The sequence below is a fragment of the Geotrypetes seraphini genome, chromosome 3, assembly GCF_902459505.1.
Source record: "Geotrypetes seraphini chromosome 3, aGeoSer1.1, whole genome shotgun sequence".
In the NCBI taxonomy this organism is placed as follows: Eukaryota; Metazoa; Chordata; class Amphibia; order Gymnophiona; family Dermophiidae; genus Geotrypetes; species Geotrypetes seraphini.
Window position 1 is genome coordinate 293,523,825 of NC_047086.1, and position 21,751 is coordinate 293,545,575.

At 45.3% G+C, this 21,751-nt stretch overlaps 1 protein-coding gene across 1 annotated transcript in view; it reads right to left on the bottom strand.

Moving 5' to 3' along the window:
* The window catches only part of LOC117356987 (sulfotransferase 6B1-like), a 40,036-nt gene extending 25,146 nt beyond the window's left edge, over positions 1-14,890 (bottom strand). The window contains exons 1-3 of the mRNA XM_033937033.1: positions 14,653-14,890; positions 4,100-4,209; positions 1,302-1,391 (exon numbers count right to left, since the gene is read on the bottom strand). Of these exons, the coding sequence (XP_033792924.1) occupies positions 1,302-1,391; positions 4,100-4,209; positions 14,653-14,854 (402 nt within the window). The 5' untranslated portion in view covers positions 14,855-14,890. The remainder of the gene's footprint in view (positions 1-1,301; positions 1,392-4,099; positions 4,210-14,652) is intronic.
* Between the last annotated feature and the right edge of the window lie 6,861 nt (positions 14,891-21,751).

A 21,751-nucleotide genomic window follows, 5' to 3' on the forward strand; every position in this document is an offset into this window, starting at 1 on the left:
CCCGGACCCCTTCTCCATCCCCACCCAGACCCCAACTAACCCCACCCAAACCTCCCCACTCTCCCAGACCCGCCTCTAACCTTTTCGTTATGGCTGGGCAGATGACAGGCCCGACTACCTCTGAATGGCAGGCCTGCCCCTTCTCAGTGCATTGTGGGATGCACTAGGGAGGGGCCTAGGGCCTGATTAGCCTAGGGCCTCCTATTAGTGGGGCCTTAGGCACATTGGCCAACCTAAGATTCCAGTTGACCCACGTGCCTAAGTCCCCTCCCCGGTGTATCCCATAATGCACCAGGAAGTGGCAGGCCCACCATTCAGAGGAAGGCGGGCCTGCCAGACGGACGGAGGACCTGTCAGGCCATCATGAAAAGGTTAGGGGGGTGGTGATTCAGGTGGGGTTGGGGGGGTCCTGGCGGGGATGAGGGGATCTGGGTAGGGATGAAGGGGGAATCCAGGGAGTGGGCTGGGCAGTCCAGCAGGGGTTCGGGGGTGGGGGGTTGTCCGGCAAGAGAGATTGGGCATCCCTCCTGCTGATGAAGAGCTTGATCAATCATGCGGGGGTTGTCTGGCAGGAGGGATTGGGCATCCCTCCTACCGGTGAACATTTGGGGAGGGTTTGGGGGATCACAAAAGGAGGGATTAGGCATCCTTCCTGCTGGGGAGCATTCTGAAAGGTTTTACCTGGCCTAATTTACTTGTGCCTATGTTGGACACCTAGCAATGCCTAAGCCTAGCATGCCTATTATCCGCCCCCAACCACATCTACTTTTCAGGTAGGCGTCATTATGTATCGGAAGACGCCTCAACTTAGCTGTTGCTAGGTGCCATTTGGAATTTCACACACAACTTTTAATTGATTTTTTAAAGTTTTTTAAATTAAAGATCAATGGCATGGTTAATTACCACACCAATTAAGCTTGTTAAATCAATTTGGGATATGCATGGGATTTATAGAATCTGGCTCTTAGGGCCACTTTTACAAAGCCACGATAGTGATTCTGCTGGGGCAATTGCACCGAAGCCCATAGGAACTGAATGGGTTTCGGTACATTTGCTGCGGAAGAATTGCTACTGTGTCTTTGTAAAAGAGGCCATTATTGAGGAAACATGTTGGCTAATGATACTCTATAAATAAACAATGGTAGAAATTTAAGTATTCCACTCAAACAAACTGAGATGTAATTTCATTTATTTCTTAAATACTACTAAGGCTGCTCAGTGCATCAGCATCAACCCAAAGGATGCAGATAAACAGATCCCATATTCAGAAAATCCTGACAGGAACAAAATTAGGCACTTACCTTTGTTTTATTTGTAAAGAATGACTTGGGGATGTTATCAGGGTGGAGATGAGATGTTAATACTCTAGGTGAGGGTTGCTGATTTATCCGCTTCAAAATAAGGGGAAAAAAATAGTACAGAAAATTAAACGTCACACCAGGAGGGCTTTTGCACACAAGTACGGTTATCAGATTTCCTCCTAAAAAAAAGAAAAAGAGGACAAGTGGCCTCACCCTATTCTGCCCCCAGTCACATCCCGTTCCGTCTCCAGTCCCACCCCCACATGGGCCTCATATCTTCTTCCCTGAGCTCGGGACCATGTCTGGAAGACCTCAGAGCATGCACGGATGCGATGCAATGATGCACATTTCTGATGTTATCGCGTTGCATCCGCGCATGCTCAGAAGCCCTCCAGATGCGGCCCTGAGCGCAAGGCTTTCCAAAACCTGGACAAACTGCCGGGTTTTGGAAATCCATTCAGGCACCTGGACAGTCCTTTAAAAAGAGGATATGTCTGAATTTTTCTGTATATTTGGTAACCCTTCACACAAATGAGATATATGTTAGGAACGGCTGATTACATTACAATTGACCAACACAGCCTTTTCTAACTTCACTGAACTGAAAGCTCAAACTGAAGAGTCCTGCTTCTGCAAAAGGAGGGAAGAAAGTTTTTCCTTAATTCTCTGGTACAATGGTGAGGCAAAGGTAATAACATCAGAAACCTGCTTCCTGTCTCTCAAAACCAAAGCTTGGAACAAACTTTCTTCACAAGAGCTCCCACCTACTGCCAGAACCTAGACAAGGGTTGGGCAACCTGTGGTCTGCCATTGAATTTTATGTGGCCTGTGAGTCAATGGAAGGTATACAGTACAAAGAAAATGGCCTGCACAAGTGTCACTAACCAGAATTTTGTGATTTGTGAAACTGTTGAAGGATACAATAAAGGAGCATGACTTGTTTGACTGTGTTAGGAAGTATACAATACCAGACAATTTGGGACAAGTTGCTGATCCAGCATCCATCTGGCACAAACAATGGTCAAACTCAACAGATTAGGTACTGGAGAGTCCATCCTAAATTATTTTCAGTCAAATTGAGGGGTTTTTTTGAGGCAGAAAACAAAGTTAGAAAAAAAGATTGTTTTTAAAATCCAAGATGGCTGCAGTCATGAATTTGTGCCAAAAACAGCAAAAATAAACAAAAAATGAAAATAAAAAATAGCGATTTGGGGTCTGGAGAGGTGGGGAACCTACACTCAGAAACTGAAAAACACTTTAAAACACCTTTAATAAGCTACCCCCGAAGTTCCCATAAGAAATGACAGCAGTGTACTCGCAGTTCAGCAGTGCCTTCCCATCAGCACTTTCAATGTCAGGATGAAGGGGAAGGCTCTTTCTGCCTCAGAAACAGCTCCAAAAGGCTCCAGACTTGAGATCTTCAGACTGCCAGCTGGCCAGACACTGACTATGACCTCCGCTCCAAGGAACCTGGTCCACGGTGTCAGGGGAAGGAAAGGCAGCCTGCGCCTTGAAACCAGGGTGAGTTTTACTCAACACATACAGCCTGAGCTTGAAACCAGTGACAAGGGCACCAGCCGGCAAACTCTCAGGGGAAGGGACCCATGGGCTATAAATGGTGGCACACAGCAAGCTGGGTCCACGGACATGTCAGCTAGTGCAGGCATAGGACAGATAGAAGGCTCTTTGGTGAACAAGTTTGTGTTTGAAGCGCTAGAAGTGTTTAATGTTTGCCTTAATTTGAAATAAAAAGTTTGGTTGCAGTTTTATGGTCTGTCTTTTTCAGACTTAACATTATCAAAAATTCCACAAACCTGAAATAGGCCTGGTCCCAAGGATTTCGGATAAAGGACCTTGTACCTGTACTTGTGATCTTTGGAAACAAGATACAGTAGAACCCGATTTAACCGGTATTCAAGCAACTGGTACCCAACTGGCAAAAAAATATCACCAGCAAAAAAAAAAAAAAAAAAAAAGTCCCAGAAGCAGCAGCAGTCCTGATCCATGAAACTCCCACCCCCCCCCACTCCCTCCAGCCCTGAAGCAAGCAGCAGCAGTGGTCCTGATCTGCAAATCCCCTCCCTCCAGCACTCTTTCCAGCTCTGAAGCACAGCAGTGGACCTGAGCCACGAACCCTCCTCCCTCCAGCCCTGAAGTAAGACAGCAGTCCTGAGCTACGAACTCCCTGTCCCTCCCTCCCTTCCCTCACTCACTGAAGTAGCAGCGGCAGCTAATCAGCAAAGGGAGTGCTGAAAACTGGCCTCAGCAGGGTCTCTCCTCCGACACATCACTTCGGTAAGTGAGAGGGTCCAGAAGGCTAGACCCACGCTGAGGGAGGGAGGGCAGACTGGGAGGGGGGATGTGGACCAAGTATGTGGACCTGTGGGGGGAGGGTCCAGCAGGGTGCAATGGAGGGGAGATTGATGGATGATGGACTCATAAGTGGGAGGAGATGAGAGAGAAAAAGTAGGAGAGAAGAGGGGAGAAAAAGTGACAAAGAAGGGAAGAACAGATGCTGTACCTACAAGTAGGGGTGGGGGGATGATAGAGTGAGGTGGGAAGGAAGACCAATCTATTTTTACAGTAACTCTCAAGTTACCAGAAACTACAGTTATCTAGCATCCACCAATCCCCATGGATGCCAGATAACTGAAAGTTTACTGTACTGGGCTAGATGGACCATTGGTCTGATCCACTATGGCTATTCTTATGAACATCTCAGATCTGCTTCTGCCATTTTCACATACAATATCCCAAACTAAAGCTGTAGCAAGGATTTCTAGGTGTGCTATACCAACCTCAATTTTTTCTGGAGCTCCAAATTCCAGCATTGAAAAATCTGGTTCTGGTACATTATTTGTAACCATAAATACCATTTCATGTAGAATTTGAATAACCCAGTTAGTTCCTATAACAATAAAAGTGTTAAAATTTCAATTTGATATAAAATCTTTATCATTAAAATCCTAAAAATGTCAGATAAAAGAGCAAGTGCATGTCTCTGTGGACACTTTCACTTGCCAGTTTTCAAAGGGAAAGCAGGCATGTCCTTTCACTTTGAAAAGTGATGCAAAGACCACAGGTAAAAAGTGCCAACAGTAATTGCAACAATTGCTTTATATATCAGCTATCATATCAATTCAATTACATAATGAACTTACCATTGAAACGTTTAGCCCTCTTGAGAAGCTCATTGCTGTTTCACGGCAGGTGCTATATACTAACCCCCCCCCAATTCTATAAAGTCCGCTTAAAGTTAGGTGCCTACATCGACTGGTTTGACAAATTTCTATCTTCTCGCTTTTATTCAGTCAATATGAAAGATTCCAATTCAAAATCGTGGAGAGCTCTCTGTGGTGTCCCCCAGGGCTCTCCATTGTCTCCAATCTTATTTAACATCTACATGAGTTCATTGAAACATTATGATTTGAATAACCGAGAAACTTTACTAACAAATGCTGATGATATCTTCATATTACTTGAGGTTGATCCACATCTCGATAATTTGATACCCAATATTAACCATTGTGTTACCAAACTTCAATCCTGGGCGACAATGGTCCAGATGAAATTAAATGCTGCCAAGACTAAGCTTTTATGGCTTGGCCCATAGATTCTCTCCCTTCTGCTGTGATCTTAGACTCATGAGAATCTTTGAAAATTGAGTTTTCCTCATTAATACTGGGTATTGTTATTGATTCTTCACTTACATTTAAGTACCAACTAAACTCGCTTATTAAAAAGTGTTTTTTCAGCCTCCTTGCTCTGAGAAGAGTGAGAGCACTTTTTCACCAACAACACTTCTTTGTATTGGTTCAGTCAATCATTTTGTCAAGGCTGGATTGCTGCAATTCAGTGTATTTGGGTCTTTCAAAGGTCAATCTGCAGAGACTTCATTTAATACAGAACACTGTAGCTAAACTTATTTTCGGTAAGAGCAAATTTGATCACGAAAACCCTCTGCTCAAGGAATTACATTGGCTTCCAGAATTCAATTTAAGTGTATTTGTATTGCATTTAAGATCCTATTTGGAATTTTTGCCACTTTGATTCCTTTAGACTGGAATGTTCATAGATCTCATCTTGCCAGAAGTTCTCAAAAATGAAAACTTACATTTCCCTCTCTCAGTGGTAAAAACAGAACCTTTAAGAGATTTAGTTATTCTTTTGCTTTTAAATTAACCAAATTCTGGAATGCTTTACCGCTTACATTAAGAAGTTTAGGTTGTTTTGCTTTATTCCGGAAAGTTCTGAAAACATTTTTGTTTGCTAAACATTTTGGAAATTAACTATTTCAGTCTACTTTTCCTAGTCAAGTTTATGTATTATGTATTTCGTTATTGTTGACCGAGTCGAGCTCCTCTTGGTTGATGACTCAGTCTATAAAACTAAGTTTTAGGGCTCCTTTTACTAAGGTGCGCTAGCGTTTTTAGCGCACGCAGGAAATTACCATGCGCTACACTTCTAGAACTAACGCCAGCTCAATGCTGTTGTTAAGGTCCAGTGCGCGCGGCAATATAGCCCTAGCGCACCTTAGTAAAAGGAGCCCTTAGTTTAGTTTAGACATGCCTAACCTATGAAGACACCTACAGTAAACTGATTGATAGGCTTAATTGATGCTGATAATTGGCATTTACCACTTCATAATTGCCATTAATTGGACTTAATTGAAAGTTAGACACCTAATTTGAAAAACACAATGCTATAAAAAGTAGGCACATAGTCCAAAGTACGTAGTTAAAAGTAGGTGTGCTTAGGGGCGATCATGGGTGTGTTTGAGTTTGGCACCTGGTTTTGACTTAGGCGCTGTTGTGTGCCTAACTAAGGCATCTAGGCCAAGACAATCCTGGCATAAATAGAATCTCACTTAGTGCTACATTAGTTGGCACCAATTTTTTAGGCAACATATATGACTATAAAGTTAGGGCCTAAGAGTACAATATTCCACATACATTGAACACTTCAACTAAGGAGCCTTAAAGCTGGATTTTGCATAGGTCATCTAGGTTGAAAAAGGGCCATCCAAGTCTGCATGTGCACCATTTGCAGAGTATTTTGCAAAAGGCTCACTGAACGTGAATCCTTTTCCTTCTGTCCAATATTTTAAAGGCTAGGGAAAATAAGAATTGAGCACATCCAGTAGCCTGTCTGGCAGAAACAGTTATTTTACAAAAGGAAAGCGTTCAAAGCAGAGAGGTTTGAAAATGCAAGAGCTGCCAGTGGCACAAGTAAACCTGACATTTTACAAAACTAAGGGCTAGATTCATAAAATACAGTCGTTAAGACAATATGAGTCGCTGTTAGCCAATTTTTTGGCCAACTCTGGGACAGAGATTGATGTTCCAATGAGTTTCCATGCAAATGATTTGCATGAAGGTTCACCCTAATCCCGTCCAACCAGTCACTTAGAGAGTGACTTCAATACATGCACAGAGCCAGTTTGGGGAAACCCGAACAGCTGTGCAGCAGAGGAAGCCCCAAAGCAGTCTCCTGCCACTCAGCTGGGGCTGGGGCTGGGGCTGGGGCTTTTTTCTTTTTTTTTTAATGGCACAGATTAGAGAATGACACGGTGATTGTTACCTGCGGCTAGTCGCGAGCAACCCGCTGAAACAGGGAGGAGAAAAAACTGGTTGCCACGGGTATAAGGACAAGGCCATTTACCACCCCCTGGACAGGTGAATGGCCTTGTCCCTACAGTTAAGTATTTTGTGTGTGTTGCCTCGCATCATTCCTCCTGATCTCATGGTCCAGCAGCCCCCTCCCTCCTGATTGTTGCAGTCCATGCATCTCCCTCCCTTCCTTCCTTCCCCTTACCTTTGCTGGCAATTTTCATTGTTCTATCTCCAAGCGGCACGAGCATTTTCACAAGTCGCGCGCGGCTGCCTGAAACTTCTCCTCTGACGCAACCGGAAACAAGAAGTTGCGTCAAAGGAGAAGTTTCAGAACAGTCGCATGCGACTTGAAAAAAGTGGTTTGACTCTTGTCCCTACCCACTTCCTTTTCTGTTCCTATAGTTCACACGTGGGGTTGTGTTTTTTCCTTTGTATTGTATAATGCATTCAATGCTGATAGCCAGAGAAGCTGAAATAAATCTCTGTAACACTGGAAGATGTAATGGGGCAATTTGACAAATTAAACAGTAGCAAATCACCTGGGCCTGATGGTATACATCCCAGAGCACTGAGAGAATTGAAAAATAAACTTGTAGAGCTATTGTTAGTGATTGGTAAATTATCTTTAAAATCCAGCAAGGTACTGGAAGACTGGAGAGTAGTCATCATAATGTAGAGAGTAGCCATCATAATGCCAATTTTTAAAAAAGGTTTCAGAGGTGATCCTTTGGTCTGACATCACTGCAGGGCAAAATGCTAAAGACTATTATAAAGAACAAAATGACGGAGCATATACCTACATGGAGAGGTACAGGCCTACGCTGAGAGGTACAAAAACGCATGGGAGGGGGACACGAAGAGGTACATATCTCGGGAGAGGTCCCCGATGGAAGGGCCTCGTATTCCAACGCAGTAGGCCTATGTGGAGAGGTAAAAAAAAAAAAAAAGGGAGATGGTGCATGAAGAGGTATCTTTAATAGGAAGACAATTCGTAGGAAGGCATTTGGTAGGATTTTACTACCAACTGTTGTATCCTACGAATTGTCTTCCTACCAATTTCATCCTACCAATTGTCTGGATCCCGAGTTTAGCACCTCCAATCAGTTTGAAAAGTTGGCTCCTATGGATGATAAGTTAGTTGTTTCTTTTTATTTCTTTCAACTATTCTTACTTTTAGCTGTTAAAATACCAATAGAATCATCAACTCCCCTTTAGGAATATGCCATTAATTGTGGTTAATCAAAAGTGGTGCTGTTCTGAGGTTCTTTTTGACAAACAAATCCCATATGGGGACTCTGCTTCCTAGAGCTCATAGCCGGATTCGCAATATTCTGAAACTTTGAAATCTTAATGGTTGTGTTGGCCGTGGGGATCCTGGGATGGGAAGGTCGCCTTTGCTGATCATCTGGTTCTCCCCCCCCCCCCCCCGCCTACTCCTAATTTTTTTATTTCTCTTTCTTGTTCAGTTTGTTTTCTGCCTTGGGGTGTTCAGTGGGGAAAGGGGAGGGGGGTTCTTGGGATATTGATCTCCAGGGCTCATAAGAGTCCAGGGCCCTGGTACAGATGTGATCGTAGTATTGTTATACAACTGGGATACGGGCTGCCTGCAAACCAATAGCATTTATTATTTTGTAAAACTGATGGATGATAATTTCTTCCTTGGTATGTAATTACTGTGTTTCTTGTTTGATTTTCTATTGTTCAATTGACCACTTTCTGTATTGTATGCTTTCAATCATCATCATCAATAAAATACAGTGGTAGCTTGGATTATGAGCATAATCCGTTCCAGGAGCATGCTCGTAATCCAAAATGCTCGTTTATCAAAGCGAGTTTCCCCATAGGAAATAATGGAAACTCGCTTTGATACGTTCCCATCCCCCCACCCCACCCCCCGAGGCCAGGACGCTGCTCCCACCCCCACTCGCAAAGTCCCCCCCCCTGCATTACCGGCACCCCCCGTGAGAACAGGCACCCCCCACCTGACCAACTTTAACTCACCCCCTCGTCTGGCACCGGCTCGAGAACCGCTCCCCCCGCTCGCAAAGGCCCCCCCCCCACTCAAATCGGCACCCCCCCACGAGAACAGGAACCCCCCGCCTGACCAACTTTAACTCTACCCCCCCTTTGGCACCGACACGCAGCCCACAGGTGCCGGTGCCGCTTGAAGATCTTCTTCTTCCCAGTCTCTGCCGGCTTTGAGCATGCATCTGTGCATGCTCAAGCCCTTCTAATTCTCCCTCTCGCCGAGATTCAGTCATTTTCTTCGGTGCGCGCCTCCACATTGCGCTCAGTTGTCTGCGCGCGACTTTGTCCCGGCGCGCTTTTGATCTGACACCAAGTAAAATGTATCAAGTTCTTTGATGATTACAAAATGTAATATTTTATGATATTTACCGTATTTTCACGCATATAACGCGCGCGTTATACGCGTTTTTACCTACCGCGCATACCCCTCGCGCGTTATATGCGTGAGCGCGGTATACAAAAGTTTTAAAACATAGTTCCCACCCCGCCCGACGCCCGATTCACCCCCCCCAGCAGGACCGCTCGCACCCCCACCCCGAACGACCGCTCGCACGCGCTCCCACCCGCACCCACGATCGGAGCAAGAGGGAGCCCAAGCCCTCTTGCCCGGCCGACTCCCCGACGTCCGATACATCCCCCCCCCCCGGCAGGACCACTCGCACCCCCACCCCGAAGGACCGCCGACTTCCCGACAATATCGGGCCAGAAGGGAGCCCAAACCCTCCTGGCCACGGCGACCCCCTAACCCCACCCCGCACTACATTACGGGCAGGAGGGATCCCAGGCCCTCCTGCCCTCGACGCAAACCCCCCTCCCCCCCAACGACCGCCCCCCCCAAGAACCTCCGACCGCCCCCCAGCCGACCCGCGATCCCCCTGGCGACCCCCACGACCCTCCCACCCCCCTTCCCCGTACCTTTGGTAGTTGGCCGGACAGACGGGAGCCAAACCCGCCTGTCCGGCAGGCAGCCAACGAAGGAATGAGGCCGGATTGGCCCATCCATCCTAAAGCTCCGCCTACTGGTGGGGCCTAAGGCGCGTGGGCCAATCAGAATAGGCCCTGGAGCCTTAGGTCCCACCTGGGGGCGCGGCCTGAGGCACATGGTCGGGTTGGGCCCATGTGCCTCAGGCCGCGCCCCCAGGTGGGACCTAAGGCTCCAGGGCCTATTCTGATTGGCCCACGCGCCTTAGGCCCCACCAGTAGGCGGAGCTTTAGGATGGATGGGCCAATCCGGCCTCATTCCTTCGTTGGCTGCCTGCCGGACAGGCGGGTTTGGCTCCCGTCTGTCCGGCCAACTACCAAAGGTACGGGGAAGGGGGGTGGGGGGGTCGTGGGGGTCGCCAGGGGGGTCGCGGGTCGGCTGGGGGGGCGGTCGGAGGTTCTTGGGGGGGGCGGTCGTTGGGGGGAGGGGGGTTTGCGTCGAGGGCAGGAGGGCCTGGGATCCCTCCTGCCCGTAATGTAGTGCGGGGTGGGGTTAGGGGGTCGCCGTGGCCAGGAGGATTTGGGCTCCCTCCTGGCCCGATATTGTTGGGGAGTCGGCGGTCCTTCGGGGGGAGGGATGTATCGGACGTCGGGGGGGGCATCAGGCTTTCAGGATGGGGACAGACCTTCAAGGGGGGACAGTGCACGGAAGTCAGGGGGGGTGAACGGAGAGTCGGGACAGCGCACGGAAAGTCAGGGCGGGCGAAAGGAGCGTCGGGCAGCATGCGCGGTATACCCGTGAGCGCGGTATACCAAAGTTTTTGTACATATCATCGTGATTTCTGCGCGCTATACCCGTGTGCGCGTTTTATATGGGTGCGCGTTATTTGCGTGAAAATACGGTACATTAGTGAAAGTAGCACCTAGAGAATGACATCTGGACAAAGTTTGTCCCCCATCCCCACAAACTCTCTGATCCCATCCGCTGAAGCCTCGAATAGTTATGATTTTATATTGAAATCATTTTATTAAAATATAAAAAGAAACAATATTCTGTGTAATTGTCATTTTATAAATCACAAATACAGAACAAGGATCAACAAAACCCCTGTCTCCCCTCCCCCTCCCAAATATCTCTTCCTCTATCGAGACAACTGAACAAGACAAATTACTACAAAATGCTGCATAGAAAAATTATACAAACAGAATACCTCAGTCACACACACAGAACACAAATGCCAAATCCATAAAATTTGATAAAACATAAATTAAATCAAAATGCCAAGAAGCCACACCTTGCATGTAGTACAACACCTATATAAATATATAAAGGCATGACAGTTGAAGTGGAGATACCATAAATAAAGGAGTCAGACTCGAAGTTTTATGTACCAATTGCACAGCCCTGGTGACACACCTCCCACATCTTGGGACACACCTGTGTGTCCCGACAGACTGGTTGAGAACCAGTGCCCTAGAGGAAAGGAGGAACAGGGAGCTATAATATAGATTTTATACTTGAGAGATATTAATATACAAATAAATCTTTTTAAGAGCCAGGAAAGGAGTAGAACTAGAGGTCATGAATTGAGGTTGCAGGCAGATAGGAGCAAAATCAGGAAAAACTTTTTCACATAAAGGGTGGTGGATGTCTGGGAGGGGAGGTCATGAGGACAAAAGCTGTGAAGCAGTTCAGAAACATGTGGGATAAAATAGAGAGAGAGGCTGGAATCAAAACAAAACTTAAATAACCTTTCACACTTTAAACAGGGCACAGAGGAGTGTAACTTGCACACAGTAGCAGGTACAGCTCTGGCTGCCTTGTTGAGCAGACTGGATGGACCATAAATATTTGTACCCAAGGCAATGGAGGATTAAGTGATTTGCCCAGGGTCACAAGAAGCAGTGCTGGGATTTGATCCCACAACCTCAGGATGCCGAGGCAGCAGCGCTATCACTAGGCCACTCCTTGCCTCATGTTATATTACACTTCTCCCTCTGTATAATAATAATAATAATAATAATAAGTTTATATACCGCAGGACCGTGAAGTTCTATGCGGTTTACAATGATTAAAAGGTATTACAGATCGAGTGGAATAAACAAAGTTTATAGTGAATAACAGTTCTAAAGATCATTTGTTGAGGACTAAGATTGTATAGGTCAGTTACCTAAGTACTTCAGAAACAGGTATCCACGGTTTCCATATCTGCGGATTTGCGATTTTTTTAATGCTGTCTCCGCCCCCCCCCAAATTACATCATGATTAGTTCCTTTTCTTAATCAGAGAGCAATTAAAGAAAAAACAGTGCCTTTTGGAGGGCTCACCTGACAGCAATACGCGCATCATCTCCTCTGCCAGCCTCTCTCACCTCTAACAGCACAGAACTGAAGAAGACAGCGCAGGAAATGCAAGTGCTGAGTGTTTTGAAAACTGACGTGTCCTTCACGCAGGCCCCTGCTCTGCCCCCTCTTGTTGCGATGCAGAAAGGAAGCAGAGCCTGCACAAAGCCCAGCCAGCAAGGTACATTCAGCTGCAGAGTCTCTAGTTATCAGTGGCATACTAAGGGGGCAGGGAGGGAGGTCCGCCCCGGGTGCACGCTTCAAGGGGGTGCACCGGGTCTGGAACCTCCTGCGCTGCTCAAAATGGCACTTCAGCGCGACTGCTGACTCTGCTCTGAAATATGTACGGCAGCCACGCTGAAGTGCAGCAAGGTCCCACGATAACTACTGCTGCCTCTGCTCCGGAAGAGATAACTGACGCCAGAGGGGGGTGGACCGCAGCTGCAGTCATCACGGGACTTTGCCGCAACTCCCTGTGTCTGCCGGCCCAGCCCCCCTCCGACGTCACTTACCTCTTCCGGAGCAGAGGCAGCAGAAGTAGTCATCGTGGGACCTTGCTGATTTGGATGGAAAGGAGCATAGCAGGGTGGTGAAGGGAGAAAAAGGGGGTCAGGGTGGTGAAGGGAGAGAAAGGGGGTTAGGGTGGTATGGAAGGGTGTTGAAGGGAAAGAAAAGAGGTCAGGGTGGTAAGGAAGGGTGGTGAAGGGAGAGAAAGGGGGTCAGGGTGGTATGGAAGGGTGGTGAAGGGTGAGAAAGGGGATCAGGGTGGTATGGAAGCATGATGGAGGGAGAGAAAAGGCAGATGCTGATGGAATTGCAGGGAAAGGGGAAAGAGACATAAGGGGGAAGGATACTGCATGGAATTAGGTTGGAGGGAGAGAAAGGGGGCAGATGCTGATGGAATTGCAGGGAAAGGGGAAAGAGACATAAGGGGGAAGGATACTGCATGGAATTGGGTTGCTGGGAGAGAAAGGGGGCAGATACTGATGGAAGTGGGGGGAAGGGAGAGGAGAAAGTGAAATGCCAGGCTATGGGGATGTGGGAGAGAGAAGAGGAGGAGAGGAGAGAGATGCCAGACCATTGGAGGAGGGAAGGGAAGAAGATGAATGCCAGACCAATGGAGGTGAAGGGAGAGATGGAAGGGGGAGGCATAAAGTTTCTGGAAGGGGAATAGAATGAGAGAAGATGCCATATAGAAGGGGCAGAGAGAGGGTAGATAGTGGATGAAAGGAAGAGAGTGACAAGAAGATGAGGAAAGCAGAAACCAGAGAAGATAAGGTAGAAAAAAAAAATTATATTTATTTATTTATTTTTGCTTTAGGGGAGATGCATCGCTGTTTCTGTGGTGTTGCATTGTATGCAGAGTCCAGCTTCTTGATGCTTCAGTTTAACCTTTGTCTACGTATTTTTATTCTATCTCCCCATTTACAAAACTGTAGAGCGTTTTTTAGTGTTGGCATCTGAGCTGTTACCACCATGGCTAAAAACTACACTACAGTTTTGTAAAAGGGGGAGGGGTTAGTTTGTGATTACATACTAGGCGAAGGTGTTTTTCTGTGTTCGAAAAGACATGGTTTTCTGGTAGGATTGACTGTGTAGGATTGATCTGTACTAATCTAGCTTGTTTAGTTTTACAATGGGTTTATTGATGTACTGCTCACTGCTTATGTAAGATGCTGCCTTTTCCTAGGTACACTCTTGTGTACCTAGGAAAAGGCAGCATCTTACATAAGCAGTGAGCAGTACATCAATAAACCCATTGTAAAACTAAACAAGCTAGATTAGTGTACCTAGGATTGTTACTAAAAATCATGTGTACCTAGGATTGTTACTAAAAATCATGTTTTTCATACAATTGGGGGGGTGTCAAAAAATGATGGGCCCCAGGTGTCACATATGCTAGGTACGCAACTGCTAGTTATTCACAGTTTCAATAGCTAAAACACTGGCTGTTACAAAAAACGCAAATAACATATAAAAAGTTATTTGCGGTTTTTCCATAATCGCGCCTATGGTCTGCCCGCATCCCCTGCGAATACAGAGGGAGAAGTGTATTTCAAGATCTGCATAAAACGTATTGAAAACATGCTGGCTCCAAATCTGTACCTATGCTGGGTTTCAGGAATGGAATGAGATTCCAACAGGAAAATTTGAGTAATTTTAAAACATTATTAAAAACACACCTGTTCTTTGTAGGATAATGTATGGGAATCGAGTACTGTTTATCAAAGCGCTGATCACCATCATGTTTGTAACTGTCAGTTGTTTTTGTATATATATTTTTAATTAATAAACTATAAACTACATGCAAGTAGCACCTTTTGTAAAATTACTACTTATACGACAATTTCCCCATGTAAATCAGCTTTGTTTTTACATATGTTAAATGCACCTATTCTTGCCAAAATCACCTTATAAATTTCTCTACAGTTTTTCAGCACACTCACCGCATTTTGGATAAGCTATCAGCATCACATCATCTTTTCTGGCTTCAAAGCCTTCTAGTTTTTGGAAGGTCTCGGGGCTGCACAGAACGCTGGGGTACAGCACTCCTTTATAGGTAAAAAGCAGATCTCCCGAGGCTTTTTCCTTAGCTGACTCCAGCACGTTCTCAATTTTTTCCAGAAACAGTTTTCTGTTCTCCTCCATCTTTGCTTTTGGACTTTTAACTGAGGCATGGCAGGGCTTACAATTGCCCTTAAATAACCCGCCCCTCCTCTGTACTCTTGTTGTTTCAAGAAATGGGCGGTATTAACTCAATGCCAGACCTTAGATTGCATGGTACAGAGACTGGGGCAGGACTGTTTCACAGCTTCCGCTGCTCCCTTTGCACGTAATTCCAAAAATGTTTGAAACTACTTCTTGCCCCACTGGTGAGAGGCCTCTTTGGATAAAATTGTATATAAGTAGAAATGCAAAGAACACTAGAAAGAAAAGAGCATACAGACAGAATGAACTTGTGCTGCTAAGGGCTGCTTTAAGGGGGTGGAAGGAAAGGAACAGCCTAATGCTTTAAATCCAGGAAAGCTAAGATTTGAATCCCACTTGACCAATCACATAAATTGTCAGCCGTCCAGAGCCAAGGAAATACTGTACCTACTGTATGTGAAGCTAGCCAGTGCAATACAAGTATGACTTAAGTGCAATCCCAATCCTTCCCTGGTCATATTTTCATTTTACAAGGTGTGAAAGTGGACTGCATGTGTAAAAAAATATAGCTCACACACTAACAAGCAAACCGGTTAGAATGGAGCAAAGAATGACTCTGCAGAAACGACCTATTGTAAAACTCCACTTTGTAGTTACCTCACATCGTGCTGTGTAAATACTACAGCACTTTCACTTCCTTTCATTTTCTAGGAAAAGAAACCCTCTGAGGCTGCTGGATTGCATTCACTGGTTTGGAGGAATTCATCATAGCAGCATTTCTCATAGTGAAAATAGGAAGATATTTTTGTTGATAAATCTGGCAGGCAAGAGAGGGGGTGGAAACATGGTTGTTATCCTACCTAGGACAAACAGGCAACATATTCTCACATATGGATGACGTCATCCACAGAGCCCAGTATGGACAGTTGAAAAACTTTGCGACTGCCCGCACCGAGCTTGCGCAAGTGCCTTCCCGCCCGACACCAGCACAAGCCCCTCATTTCTTCATGTTCCGCAGAGCGAAGAAGTTTGTTTTCACTGAAATCCATTCAGTTTTTTTGTTGCCTTCCTGCTTCGTGTCTTTTATTTTCTGTTCTATGTTTTTTTTTTCTTTCGAGTTTAGTAATTCAGTTTTATTTTTGATGGGTTTTCTATTTTAAAAAAAGTAAGAGAACTTTTCTGTCCAAGACCTCTTCCATCCGTGGTGACGGCTTGTGCAGCGGTAGTTACTTTTTTTGTTGCTGACCTTTTTCAAAGGTTGGTGGCTTTCTTCTGTTAACACCTCTTTAATTTGCTTCTTTAAAATAATTTCTTTCTTCCATGCCCTTTTTTTCTGTCAACAACAGTTCTTCAGCGCGAACATGAATGGTGCCAGGTCTTCACAGCCTTTGACATCAAAAGCATCGGCATCGCAGGACATTCCGGAATTGGGGAAGCTAGCTAAGAGGCCATTCGCTTCCCAACAAGCATCACAGGTCTCTAATAATAATAATAATAATAATAACTTTATTCTTGTATCCCGCAATATCATGGAAGTTCAATGCGGTTAACAATAGAAGAGACTGTACATTTACAGCGATGATACATATTACAGTGTTATTACATTTACAAAGATGTTACATAAATAGCAGTAATAAAAAGGCATATACTAAAGAAGAGACTGTACGTATACAGCGATGTTCCATGTTAAAGCGGTGGTACATTTACAGTGATGTTAAATATGAGGCTATGAAAAGGCAGGGCAATTAGATAAAACAGAGCTTGAGAAAGAGAGGCCATAGTGGCTTGGGAGGGGGGCGTAGTCAGAGGGAATGGAGGCATGTCGAGGTCAGGAGGGTGCAGGGAAGGGGGGAAGGCAGCGTTAGCGGAATTTGTCGAAGAGGTAGGTTTTTAGTGACTTCCTGAACAGGTGGTAGGGTGGAGAGTTGGAGATGAGGGCAGTAAGGCAATTGTTCCATTTGCCCGCTTGGAATGCTAGGGTTCTATCAGTGAATCTCTTGTAGAGGCAGCCTTTTAGGGAGGGAAAGGTGAATAGGTGGGCGTTTCGTGTGCGAGAGGGGCCTGCTATTTCAAGGTGCTCAGACAAGTAGATTGGGGAAGATCCTGTTAGAGTTTTGAAACAGAGGCAGGCGAACTTAAAGATGATCCTTGCCTCTACTGGGAGCCAATGGAGTTTGGTGTAGTAGGGGCTAACATGGTCGTATTTTTTGAGATCATAGATGAGGCGGACGGCCGCATTTTGGACTGTTCTAAGACGTTTGATGGTATTTTTATAGGATCCCAGGTAAATAATGTTGCAGTAGTCTAATATGCTTAATACCAGAGATTGGACGAGTAGACGGAAGGCTTGGTGGTCGAAGTAACGTTTGATGGTGCGCAGTTTCCAGAGGGTACAGAAACATTTTTTCACCTGGGCACTGGTATGGTCATCGAAGGTTAGGGTGCGGTCCAGGATGACTCCAAGGATTTTTATGGTGGGTAAAATAGGGTAATCTAGCCCATTCAATCTGAGGGAAGTGTTTGTTAATTTGTGGTTGGGACTCGCTAGGAAGATTTTGGTTTTTTCAGAGTTCAATTTTAATTTGAGTTTTGAGGTCCACAGTTCTAACTTGGTGAGGATAGATGCGATGAGTTTTTCCGTTTCTAGAGTGAGTGAGGTAATGGGAACAATGATGGTGATGTCATCTGCATATATGAACGATTTTAGGTTAGAGTTTGCTAGGCTTCGTGCCAGAGGGGTCAAGTAAATATTGAATAGGGAGGGGGATAGGGGAGAGCCTTGTGGGACTCCACAAGGGTTACGCCAGTGGTGGGAGAAGGCTCCATTACTGTGGACCTGGTAGGTACGGTTGGTTAGGAAGCCTGTGAACCAATCTATTACCTGACCGGAGATGCCGATGGAGTCAAGGCAGTTGAGCATAATGTCGTGGTCGACCAGGTCGAAGGCACTACTCAAATCGAATTGAAGTATCAGGGCGCTTTTACCCAGTGAGAACAGGTGGAGGAGGTAATTTGTCAGGGCAGCTAGGACGGTTTCGGTGCTATGATTTGGGCGGAAACCGGACTGGGAGTCATGAAGAATATTGTACTTGTCGAGGTAATTCGTAAGGTTGTTGTTGACAAGACCTTCCATGAGTTTTTGGAAGAGTGGTATGTTGGCGATGGGTCTGTAGTTGGTGATGGAAGAGATTGGCTCCTTGGGTTGTTTAGGGATAGGGGAAATGAGGATGTGGCCAAGTTCGGACGGGAAGTGTCCAGTGGACAGGCATAGAGATACCCAATTGAAGAGTTCTGCTTTGAATGATGGGGGGGCGCATTTCATGATGGTGGGAGGACAAGTGTCTAATAGGCAGTTGGAATTGGCGTATTTAGAATAAAGTTCGAGGAATAGATTCCAGTCAGGATTTACAAAGGAGGTCCAGGACATGTCGGCTATTGAACCTTCTGTGTCTGCTGTGCGTAGGTTGAGTGGGGGATCGGGGCTGTGAGCTGAAAGAGACAGTTTTAGAGTGTGGATTTTGTTCGCGAAGTGGTTGGCTAGAGTGATTGCGGAGGGAGGGAGGTCGGAGGTGGGGCGTTTGTGAGAGTCTATGTCGAATAGAGAGTTAACTAGTCTAAAAAGTGCTTTGCTGTTTAGAGAAGGGGAGTTTATTAGTTGGGAGTAGTGTTTACTGAGCTTATCGATGATCTTTTTGTATTCTTTGACTTTCAGTCGCCAGGTAAGTCTGTCTAAATCAGTCCCTGATTTACGCCAGATTCTTTCATGTTTCCGGACTTCTCGTTTTATGGTCAGGAGGTCCGCGTCAAACCAGCTGTTTGAGGGGCGAAGCATCGAGTCACTCAATGTAGACCAAACAATGATGCCACCGCTCCTTAGCTTCGCAGGTTGTCTCTCATGTATCCTCGAGGTCACCCTTACTGAGACAACCTTCTGCACTGATGCTACCAGCTGTTGATGCTACCAGCTGTGCATACTTCAGGTCTCTACAGATTTGAGTCAGTCGATGCAGACCACATATCAATGCTGTTGCTCCCCGGCTTCGCAGGTTGTCTCTCTATCATGGTGTGCATCAAGGTCAACCATTCCGGGACAATCTGTTGCACCGATGGTACCGGCTGTCAAGCCTATAGTACTGCTGCATACTTCATCTTTTTAGCAAACATCGCAGGTCTCTACAGCATTGAGTCAGTCGATGCAGACCGTTTATCAATGACAAAGCTCCCCAGTTTTACAGGTTGTCTCTCCTTCAAGATGTGTATCGAGATCAACCATTCCGGGACAACCTGCTGCACCAATGGCCTGTTCAGCCATTAGTACCGGTGCATACTTCAAGGTGCCGTAGGTCTCAGCATCCAGTTATTTGATGCAGACCACTCAATGACACACTGTTTCTTCAGCTTTCTATGTGCATCAAGACAACCTTATGCACCAAGGCACTGAATATTCGCTTACTGATACTGGTACATGTTTCAGGACAAGCCTACATGAGTCTTACAGAAGGAAGTTTGGCACACCATACTGGGGCTAGCATTCATTCCCTGGGTACCGCCCCACAGCGATTTTCACTATGAGGCCTCCTAAGTACCGGGGTTAGCTATAAATCAGAGCTTCTTACTACTCATGGAATTTCTGAGCACTTCCTGTCGACCAAACATCGATCTTATATCAACCTTTTGGTTCTTCTCATCAACACGCCCTTCTCCATGGCATTTTTTCTCAGGTGTTTTAAGTGAATAAGAAATACTCATCGATCCTCGTCATCATCTTCATGGAATCATTAATGAGATCATCCTATTTTTACTCAAAGCTGGACTTTTTAACTTTCATTCAGGCTTTGCTTTGTCTTTACCTATGCCTGTCTCTTCCAGCATTCCTTTAGAATTGTTTTTATAAGGAATTGCTTCCCAGAACCTTCCCAGATCTTCAGTAGATCTTTTCTTTCCCCGCCAATGCATGACAAAAATTGCTGGATTCACAAAGAGCAATAAATCAAAAATTTTGTATCCTGATTGCCCTCCTGTCTATGTGCCCATTGGTCAGAGTAGAGGTAGCTCCCATCCTTAGACAACCTATCAACTATTATCTACTGTACTTCCTTTTTCCATGCCTCTGTTTACTTCTCCCACTACTCCTTCTGGTGACCCTAACCTTACGTACTTTTAACCATATGCTCATGTCCTTCAGTTAGCTACTGTCTATTCTAGCAAAGTCTGTCTTCTGTAGAAGCTGAGACAGCGTGTTCTCATGCAGCTGTAAAGAAAATGTCTTATCTACCTCTTGCTTGATTCTCAGGCAGCTGGTTAATTCTTTCTCACCCTCTTCCCCATTCTTCCTTTCACGTACTGTTTCTGCATGCATCTGTAATAATTGGCCCCAAAAAGTGTTAGAAAAAGTATTATAAAGAATTGCCTTCTCAAACCGCTGCCCAAAGATTCAATGCAGCGACTGGGAAGGAGGTAGGTGGGGGAGTCAGATTTGTCAAAACCCGTTCAGATTCCTCCCTTAAAAAAAAAAAAAAAAAAGGCCAGGCACCCGGACATGTCCAGGTTTTCCTGGATGTCTGGTAACTCTGCTTAAGGGGCTCCTAATATCACTTACAGCTGCAAAGCAGGTTGGAATACCTGAGAAGATGGGACCAACTGGGAAATGTTATTTCTCATGCCCATGATTTTTCAAATATCAGGACCCCTGTCTAAAGGGCATTAGAATCTGGGCTTAGTGCACCAGAAAGTCCCATATTAAGGCATGCTAAGCTCAGATTCAATGTGACAGTATTTAGGCCTTTTTCATTTTTTTTTTTGCATGTTCTATGCTAATTGCAAAAAACTAAAGGTCTTTAGTGCTCCAGTATTAACTCAATGTTAGCATGCAGTATTAACACTTCCAAACCAATTCTCCACCCAAGACACGCCTCTTAGTTAACACATGCTTAGCATGTGCAAACATTTTGTGGTTGCCTGTTTTTCATGGGCTAAGCATATGTTAGGGTTTAACACTCTTTACTAAAAGGGCCCTAAAATCATTAACCAATACGAAAAACAAAAATCAACATCCCAATTAAACATACAGTATATTAAAAGGGATCATAATCAAATCCACATCAATAAGTTGCTAAATTACCATCTCTCTTCCCTCAGCCTAACTTTCCCTCACAACGCATGTCTTCCAGCTCTATGTCTGTGTCTACTCTTTCCATACCCTTCCTCTCTCTGCCCCTCTCTCACCCTCTCTATAGCAGACCAAAGGCAGGAAGGGCCTGATTCTATTAACAGCACCTAACTCCTTGGTGCAGTTGTCAATTAACCACTAGGTGCTGTTTACAGAATCACACTTAGAGGTGCTTAAGCAGACTTTGGCATCCTAGTGGTAGACGTTGGTATATTAGGCCAGGGTTTTCCTGGTCTAATTTACCAGTGTCCAACGATGCCTAAGTCATAACACACCTACTTTCTGCCCCTTAACCATACCTACTTTTCAGGTAGGTGTTGTTAGGCTCCTTGACTTAAGTGTTGCTAGGCAGCACAAGGAATTTTACACGCAACTTTAATATTTTTAAATTTTTTCTTTGATTTTTAATGGCACGGTCAATTATCATTCCAATTAAGCAAATTAAAAAAATATAGGTTGCACACGGAATTTAGTTAGACATTGTTAGGCATCACTGATAAGGACATCTAGTGGCACCTAATGGCACGGTTTATAGAATCAGGCCCGAAGCTTCTCTGACCTATACTGTTGCTCTTCTTTATTCCCTGCTATTAGCCCGTTGGTCAGATATTCCTTAGCCAGCCTATAAGCTGCAGAGGAGGCAGTACCAGTAGCTTAGGAGACACCAACCTTCCATTCTGCTTTCTTCTGAAGCCCATTGGCCAGACATTCCTTAACCAGCCAGTAAG